Source organism: Mustela putorius, unplaced genomic scaffold (assembly GCF_011764305.1).
Source record: "Mustela putorius furo isolate JIRA1106 unplaced genomic scaffold, ASM1176430v1.1 tig00000174_pilon_pilon_pilon, whole genome shotgun sequence".
Lineage (NCBI taxonomy): Eukaryota > Metazoa > Chordata > Mammalia > Carnivora > Mustelidae > Mustela > Mustela putorius.
This window is the reverse complement of record NW_025421304.1, coordinates 3,835,704-3,844,512: the sequence shown is the minus strand read 5'-3', so window position 1 is coordinate 3,844,512 and position 8,809 is coordinate 3,835,704. Positions and strand designations below refer to the sequence as shown.

At 58.1% G+C, this 8,809-nt stretch overlaps 1 protein-coding gene and 1 long non-coding RNA gene across 4 annotated transcripts; one reads left to right on the top strand and one right to left on the bottom strand.

Annotated features, from left to right (window-relative positions):
* Nucleotides 1-367: 367 nt before the first annotated feature.
* CEBPA (CCAAT enhancer binding protein alpha) lies at nucleotides 368-2,990 on the bottom strand. Its single transcript, XM_045075990.1, has one exon. It carries the CDS (start codon nucleotides 2,835-2,837, stop codon nucleotides 1,770-1,772), a length of 1,068 nt encoding a protein of 355 aa, XP_044931925.1. The 5' UTR covers nucleotides 2,838-2,990; the 3' UTR covers nucleotides 368-1,769.
* Nucleotides 2,991-3,017: 27 nt separating this feature from the next.
* On the top strand, nucleotides 3,018-8,353 carry LOC106007105. 3 transcript variants are annotated; one of them, XR_006605561.1, is made up of 4 exons: nucleotides 3,018-3,206; nucleotides 5,650-5,741; nucleotides 6,995-7,062; nucleotides 7,394-8,353. It is a non-coding gene; the product is annotated as an uncharacterized LOC106007105 (long non-coding RNA). The 3 variants fall into 3 exon arrangements; XR_006605560.1 differs by having other exon boundaries at nucleotides 3,020-3,881; XR_006605559.1 differs by having other exon boundaries at nucleotides 3,027-5,741; nucleotides 7,394-8,352.
* Nucleotides 8,354-8,809: the final 456 nt, after the last annotated feature.

The window sequence follows — 8,809 nt, the reverse complement described above, 5'->3', positions numbered from 1 at the left end:
AAGTCCCAGAGAGCCTGTGGCCACGTCAGGCAGGAGGATCCTTCTCTGAGCCCCCCTGCTCCTCCCAGGGGCCCAGGGGAGGCCACACGAAGGCCCTGTGAACCCCCCCTCAAACATGCCCCCCCACCCCCTGGGAGACTCTCTCTTCCGGCTTTGGACTTTCTCAGCTTGGAGCCTGCCCTCCTTCTGCCATTTAGTGGCCTTGGTTGGGCGAAGTCACCCCCGTAATGTACAGAGGGGCTCAGGATGGGAGAGTCAATGAAAGTCAGGAGCTCAGCCAGGGGATATGCTGTGATTACTTACAAATGTGACCTGGCCCACAGAAAACCTTGGAAGTAGCTTTTCTGGTTTTAAAAAGACACCAAAATTTACTTTGATATATTTATATTATAGATATAATACATAAAACATCTAGCATGAAACTCTACGTTCTCCCCCAAAGAAGAGAACCAAGCTGTCCTTCCCTGCTCCCGGCCCCGGCGATCTGGCTGCAGGCCGCCTCCCTTCCAGACCAGGAGCCAGGGCCTCTGGGGGGACGGGCCTGTGGGCAGCCCAGGCCAGAGGGCACGGAGGCCCACAGGTCCCCTCCCCCCAGGGAAAGAGGAAGCCCACCTCACCTCTTTGGTTCTCCTGGGGGGGCAAAAGCAATCCCCAAAAACCAAAAGGAAAGAGAGCCGAAGACCTCCCCTTGCAGCAGCTGTTGACAAAGAGTCTCATTTTGGCAAGTATCTGAGCAAAACCAAAACAAAACAAAAACCAAATAAAATGGTGGTTTAGCATAGACGTGCGCATTGACATTGCACAAGGCACCGCTGGGACCCAGAGAGGCCAGATACAAGTGTTGATATCGGCTGATAAAGCAAAATATTTGGAAAGCTTCTCATAACTTCGGTCCCTCTGGGATGGACAGACTGTGCTCTGCGTTTGTATGGTAATGCTGGCAACACACAGGACAAGGCGGTGTGTCCCAGGGTCCCTTCACCCCAGCCCCCACCCCCACCCTGGACCAGAGCCCTAGGTTTCCCTGCGCCACCAGGACGCCACTCCCATGAACACATGTCCGGAGAGGTAACCCATGTCCTAGCTTTCTGGTCTGACTGGGGGCAGGGGGCTCCCACGGGTCACCCAGTGACCCCCATCTAAGTGAGTTCTGCCCAGGGAAGCCCAGCCTGTTGCAGGCTGGGAGATTAGAGGCAAGGAACTAGGCACCCTCCACCTTCGTGCAGAACTAGGGAAACAGCCTTCCCAAGTCCCTGTATCTCCTCCCTTCCAAGGACAGGCGCTGGAGGAGCGGCTAGGGCCGGCTTGTCAGGATCTCTGCTCCCCGGACCTTCCCTCCTGCCCTGGGCCTGCACTCTGCCTTCTCTCCTGGGGCCCTGCAGCCTCACGATTGAGGCAGGAACCCTCCAAATAAAATGACAAGGCACATATTTGCTCCCCCTACTCGGTAGGAATCGGAGCAGTGAGCTTGCGTTTCAAAGGCACAAGGTTATTCCTTAATACTAGAGTTGCCGGGGCTTCCGGCTCAGCTCCACGGCGCTTCTCCCCTCCTGCAGGGAGAAACCACCGCCTGACCCCTCGTCTTAGACGCACCGAATCTGGCGCAGAGGAAGGCAAGGGGCGCGCGCTGCAAGCCAGGCTTTCTGGCGGCACCGGAATCTCCTAGTCCCGGCTCGCGCCGCGGGGGCAGTCTTGAGATCCGGAGACCCGAAACCACTCCCTGGGTCACAGCCAGCGGCCGGCCCAGGGCGGTCTCGCCGCCCCGCGCCTCACGCGCAGTTGCCCATGGCCTTGACCAGGGAGCTCTCGGGCAGCTGGCGGAAGATACCCCGCAGCGTGTCCAGTTCGCGGCTCAGTTGTTCCACCCGCTTGCGCAGGCGGTCATTGTCACTGGTCAGCTCCAGCACCTTCTGCTGTGTCTCCACGTTGCGCTGCTTGGCCTTGTCCCGGCTCTTGCGCACGGCGATGTTGTTGCGCTCGCGCCGCACCCGGTATTCGTTGCTGTTCTTGTCCACCGACTTCTTGACTTTGCCCGCGCTGCCGCCGCCACCCGCGCGGAGGTCGGGGTGCGTCGCGGCCAGCCCCTTGAGCGCGCCGCCCGGGCCTGGCAAGCCAGCGGGGCCGAGAGCCGGCGCCGGGTGAGGGCTGGGCACGGGCGTGGGCGGCGGCGTGGGGTGGCCGGGCTGCAGGTGCATGGTGGTCTGGCCGCAGTGCGCGATTTGGAACTGCAGGTGCGGGGCGGCCAGGTGCGCGGGCGGCGGGTGCGGGTGCGGAGGTGGCGGCGGCGGCGGCGGCTGGTAGGGGAAGAGGCCGGCCAGCGCCAGCTGCTTCGCCTCGTCCTCCTCGCGCGGCTCCTGCTTGATCACCAGTGGCCGCAGCGCCGGCGCCCCGACGCGCTCGTACAGGGGCTCCAGCCTGCCGTCCAGGTAGCCGGCCGCCGCGCAGCCGTAGCCAGGAGGGGGGCCGTGCGCCCCTCCGGGCATCACGGAGCCGCCGGGGCCCCCGGGGGCACCCGTGTAATCAAAGTCGCCGCCGGCGGCTCCTGCGGGGGCCGCGGCCGCCTTGGCCTTCTCCTGCTGCCGGCTGTGCTGGAACAGGTCGGCCAGGAACTCGTCGTTGAAAGCGGCCGGGTCGATGTAGGCGCTGATGTCGATGGACGTCTCGTGTTCGCAGATGCCGCCCAGCGGCTCCGGGGCGGCAGGTGGGGCGGGGGGTTGCGCGGAGCCCGCGCCCCGGGGAAAGCCAAAGGCGGCGCTGCTGGGCGCGTGCGGGGGACTCTGGAGGTGGCTGCTCATCGGGGGCCGCGGCTCCGCCTCGTAGAAGTCGGCCGACTCCATGGGGGAGCTACAGTCCTCCCGGCATGGCGAGCCTCGGCGGCCTCCAGCCTGCGCGGGGCGCCAATGCTGCCACCGCCCACCCGGAGCCCCGACTCCCTCGCGCCCGCGCAGCTCCCGGTCGCGAATGGCCAGGCCCGCGCGGGCCCCGCATTTATACCGGGGGCGTTGCCCTTTAGAGTCCGACGGCGGAGCGGCGCCTTCTGGGTCTTAGCGCCTGCCTCTCGAGGGGGTGGTGAGTGGGGCCCGAGCGCAGCTTGGGCCCAGAGAGGCCCCGCCGCAACGCCCACTAACCCCTTGCCCAGCTAGCCGGACCCGGACGCGCGTGCGATGCCCCACCCTGGGCCGAGCCGTCGCCCCCGCACACACGTGGTCGGTGACTGGGCCCCCTCCTCTAGCTTCCCCGAGGCACCCACTTCCAGCCAACGGTCGGGGAGTCCAGGAGCACCCAGACGCTGCGCGGGGCGGGGCGGGGCTGGGGGGGCGTGGGTGGGGGGGGGTAGGTGGAGGGCCAGTCTTGGTCTCTGAGCTACGGAGGCGCTTGAACTAGTCCGGTTCGGAACCTGCATCTCTGCTAGGCGGCGGCGTGGAGAAGGGGCCGGAGCCGGGGGTGGGAGGCAGGGAACAGTTTGGGACGTGTGGCCCAGCGCAAACAGCGGCACGGGGAGGCCGAGGGAAGCGTCCCGGAGCGCGGGTGATTTTGCTTCTTTATCTCTGATCTCCAGGGGACCCCACGGATTCCTCGCAGAAGTACCTCTCTCCCGCTCCGCCTCTCCCAGCCTTCTGGGGTCCCACGGGCTGTGCACTGCCGGGCGCTAGGACCCCGCGGGGAGCGGAGGGAATTGGGAGGCGGCTGCGGCCGAGGAGACTGGAGAACCCGGCCGGTTCCTCCGCTTGGGCTGGAAAACTTTTTCTTTTTAATTACTTCTCCTAGCCGGGGCGCTAGGGTTGCTAGGCGCGCGGGACTGGCGCTGCCACCCGCCCCTGGGCCGCCAGTTTCTTCCTGGCGGGACGGGCCGAGCTGGATTCCAGGGCTGGAGTACCGGGGTGAGGTGGGGCGCCTAGAGGGAGGGGGAGAAATTGACTTGGGACATTGATCCCAAAGCCGGGGTTGGCGGTCAACGGGATCGGGATCCACTGTCCACCCCCCTTCTGGTGGGAGCGGGGTGCGGAGGGAACCGGGGCCTCGGGAATCTCGGCCTCCCAGAATCCGAGCACCTACTGGGAGACCCTGCCGTTGCTTCGCGGGGTGTTTGGTTCCTGCGATCTTGAGGAACAAGGTGGCCAGGCCCGGGTGCCCCTTGGCCGCCGCCTCCGCATTCACTGCTGCTGGGGGAATGGGTTTAAGGCAGAGTGTCTCCCCAGCCACGTGGCGCCTCGCGGTTCTATCCCGGGATCGCGGGCGGGGGCGGGGGGCGCCGCCGGGTTCCCTTGGGGCCTCCGGGGCCGGCAGGTCGCCCCGCCTCTACCCCTCCCACCGCCCCTTAGGACTTTGTGAACTGGAGCCCGACACCGCCTGGGTGCTGGTTGGAGGTGTGCCTGTTTGAGAAAAGCCGGGCTGAGCAGGTCAAGACCCCCTCCCTGCCCGCGGCCTTCCTAAGCCTGGCAAGACGCCGGAGCCCGCCCAGGAGCCCTCGAGGAGGGGCCCCGCAAAAGCACAGCCGGCCCCGGGACGCCAGGCTTCCACTGTGGTCACTGTAAAGAAGTAGCCTCGTCTGGGGAACACATACTGTGCTTTAATCAAGTTCCTATTCAACATATTCCCAATGATTAATGGCCCAACTGCTTCATTTTTTTTTTTTTTTTTTTTTTTTTTTTTTATTTTTTGGCCCAGAGCTCATACGCAGCGTATTTTAAGCTTTTGGCCTGGGAGTAAAAGTAAATATATTAAATAAATAACCTTTGTGCGCCCGGATCTGATCTCTGGGCCAGAGGCAGGACCCACTTCTACAACCATGCCCTTGTGGGGACCTGGAGAGAAACCCAAAAACGCTCAGTGGAATTTTCTTTTTTTTTTTTTCCTGCAATCAAAAACAAGGTAGTAGGAAAGCACAGACTCTGGAAGGTGTCCTGTGCCTCAAATGCACACCTGGTCTGCCTCCTAGGGCTGCTGTCGCCAGGATCAGCAGCAGGAATGTCCCCTTTTAGGACAGGAGGACACTGCAGACGCTCTCTGCACTGGGGAGGAATAAGGGCTCTATAATAAGGGAATGTGGTGTGTGTCGGGGACAGGGGTACCAAGTGGGGCCCACTCCCAGCACCCCCGGTCCTCCCACAGTGGAACCAGAATTCTCCCCATGCCAGCTCAGTGCCCAGAGAAGACTGAGAGGCGGCCTTGCCCTCTCAGAGTTCTAGGCGCAGCTGGGGAGATAGGTCAGCACACAGTCTGCTATGAGACAGTGGCCTTCCCACAAAGAAGGTGACCCCAAAAGAGCAGGGGATGGGACGGGGCAGGAGACTTGGTCCTTTGGTTTGGGAGACATAAATGGGGATGAGGGGCTGGGGGTGCTCTAAGAAAGGGACACCCTCCCCTGATGAATATGGGTCTCTGCAGGGAGGCAGCAACTACCTTTGTCTGGGGAGTTACCCTGGGCTAAACTGTGCCCCGCCCCCCACAAATTCGTAGGATAAAACCCTAACCCCCAGTATGACTGTATTCTGTGATGCGGTTTTTAGGATATCAAAAGGTTGGGGTCCTAATCTGATAGGAGTCATGGCCCTATAAGAAGAGGAAAAGAAGGAGATATTTTTCTCTCTCTTTTCCCCTCACCCCCCCACCCCCGCCTCTCTTCCTCCCTCTGCTATGTGAGCGCAGAGAAAAGGCAGAATGTGCAAGCCAGGAACAGAGCTCCCACCAGAACCTGACCATGCCAGCACCCTGATCTCAGACTTCCAGCTTCCAGAACTGTGAGAAAAATCAATGTCTGTTGTTAACCCCCCCCCCCCCCCGTCTGTGGTATTTGGGGATGGCAGCCCGAGCTAAGACAGGTGGTTGGAGAGGGCTTCATGCAGAAGTAGACCTTTGAGCTGCACCTTGAAGGATGAGCAGGGATTTGCTGGAAGGATGGGCAGACAGAATGGCAGGTGCAAAGGTGGAGAGGCTGCGAGTGCATGGCATGCTCTGGTGACAAAGGACAAGATGTGTGCCAGGCTGGAGTGCAGGGATTGCTGGGGAGGGGCCTAGATAAGGCTGGATCCACAGACAGCGCTGGGTTCACGGCCAAGGCCACTTCTGGTAAGGACAGAGCCTATCTCAAAAGCATTTGCTGTTCAGCTCTTAGCAGGTGAGCACTGTGATCCAGTTTGGACTCCTGAAAGGAGACTGTGGTAGGAGCTAGAGACCAGAGGGTGGACCACAGGAAAGAACAATGGAGATCTGAGGTCCCGAGGCCCCGGGGGTGGGGTGGGGTGGAGGAAAGGATGGATTTGAATGTCAGGACTTAGAGTCTGGGTAGGAGCTGAAAGCCTGGTTTATGTGGGGGGGGGGGGGTTGGGGGGGTGATGGGGGTGGATAGAGTCACTGCTCCAAAAACCCCTCAGGGACACCTACCTGTCTGCTTTGTGGCTCTGGAGAAGAGGACAGTCGCCCAGGAATGGCCTTCAGGATCTACCGGGCCGTATTCTAGTTTTCCCTGTTGCAAGAGAACATGTGGGGACAGGAGAAAGCCAGTCGTGGTCTCTGGGTGGATCTGTGGGGCTGAGCTGTGGGAGCGTCCAGGAGCCTGGAGCAGGAGTCTTGGAGCTCTCCGAGCCCTGACAAGACCTGGCTACAGCTCCTGGGTGAGACCCTGGGGTGGGTGGAGTCGCTTTCCACAGGAGGTGCCCATGGCAGGCGGGGATTTGGGGCCTCATAGGACGTGTGTGCAGTCAGAGCTTGGCTGGAATCACTCAGGCGGGAGACGGTGGCATGGCTCGTGCGGAATGGAGACAGAACCAGTAATAAGAGCTGCATGGAAATCTCCGACCACCTTTACTACTCTTTTTTGTCGTAATTGATGACACTGGGCAGTTCCTAAGGAGAGACCCGAAGGAGAACTCTCCAGTGTGCTTTGGCCTGGATGCCATCAGCGGGGAGGCCGGGTGGGGGGGGTTGCGGGGACAGGGACCCAGCCCCAATCAGAATGTCACGGGCTCACACCGTCTGGCTTCTGCCTCCACAGGGGCCAGAGGAGAGAAGAGGCTCTGTCCCTGGCTGTGCTTTGTACAAGAGAGAAAATCAGCAACAGAGGTGAAAATGCATTTCATAGGTGTGAACTGTGCTCCAGTGAGCGCAGAAGAGGAGCTGGGGGGACAGAAGGTCGGGTGGGGTGAGGACAGCCCTCCCCTCCACATATTGTGGTGCTGAGTGATGCGTGCTCTGGGATGGAGCCCGAGTCCAGGGTCATTCACAATGCTGACCATTCCGAGAAGACAAATAGAGCCCTGGGAAGTTTTGGGTTGACTCTGAGCCAAGGTTCCTAATGTAACGCACACAAAAGAATTCATATGTAAGTGTGAAACTTAATCACATTCTGAAGAGCGAGACTGGAACCCAACCCTTCTGATTCTTTTATCAACAGCTTAATGGATATAAGATCGGTCACTGGAAGAGGACTAATTAAGATAATTATGAGGCCTAACGAAGATAAGACAGAAGACAAGAACTACACTTTCCAGGACAATTTGTGCTCTGACTAGAGGCCATGAGTATCTCATACAATATGTCTAACAGCGATTCAGTAAAATATCCCCCAAAGATCCTCCTAAAACGTAGACACACAAAACACAGCACAATTTACTCTATGGATACTTTATGGACAAGTGCACTGGTGAATGAGTTTTACACTTACTCGTTTTATGTTTTAGATATTGGCAGGTATAGTGTATGAACTCAAGGGACAGTCAAGCAAGAGTCTAGTGTTTCTTACCAACAGTCTCTGGGCACTTGGAGAAACCATTTTTATCCCTTATTAAATTATATACACCCCATCCCAGCAGGAGGCCTGGTGATATGCGGGATCCTTCAGACCTGTTACAATCCCTCCCACACCACTTCCTTGCTGGGTGACCTTGGGCAAGTTGAATATCTCTGAGCCTGTCTCTTACTTCTGTGCACGCATGCATTTCTGGCTTGTTCTAGGGCAAAGCACACAGAAGTCACACAAGGCATAACTGACTGCATCAGCTGGAGCTAGAAATTATGGAGCTGTTAGAAAATGTAACTAGATTATACGTATACCATGTGAAATTGTAACCGAGAGGATTCTGATCTGTAGAAGACCTATGCTGTCAGGTTCATGAGAACCAGCTGGCTTCCAGTTTTCTCTTAATTTTCTCTGACTGTGATGTGTGTATGTTTTTTCCCCTCCTTGTTTGTTTATCGCATCTGCTTGCAACTGCTAGCAGATAAACAGTAGCAGGCACCAAAAATTTCAGAAAGAGAAAACTGAGCTGAAATTTAAAATTCAGGGACGCCTGGGTGGCTCAGTGGGTTAAGTGGCTGCCTTCAGCTCAGATCATGATCCCAGGGTCCTGGGATGGAGTCCCACATCGGACGCCCTGCTCAGCAAGGACCCTGCTTCTCCCTCTGCCTGCAGTTTGCTTGTGCCCTCCCTCTGCTTGTGCCCTCTCTCTCTCTGACAAATAATAAGTAAAATCTTAAAAAAAGATTTAAAATTCAAAGAATTCTATCCATTGCCTTAATGTTGTTTATTTAGCAAATTAGGGGGAAAGTCTTGTATTCTATTTTGTTAGAAAACGCCCTTGGTAGATGATGGACCCCAGAGCTCCCCACCCACATTCAGAGAACACTCCAGAAAGCAAACAGTGGGTGAGGTGGGCAGGCCCACTCCACATTTTTGTGGGATCCGGGACAAGAAATCGAATGGTAGCCCACATACCATCTGTTTAAACACTAAAACTTATCAGTCAGATGAACAAATTCTTAGATCCAATATGTTCTACCTTTCTGCCTTCACAAATACATCTCTGTCATG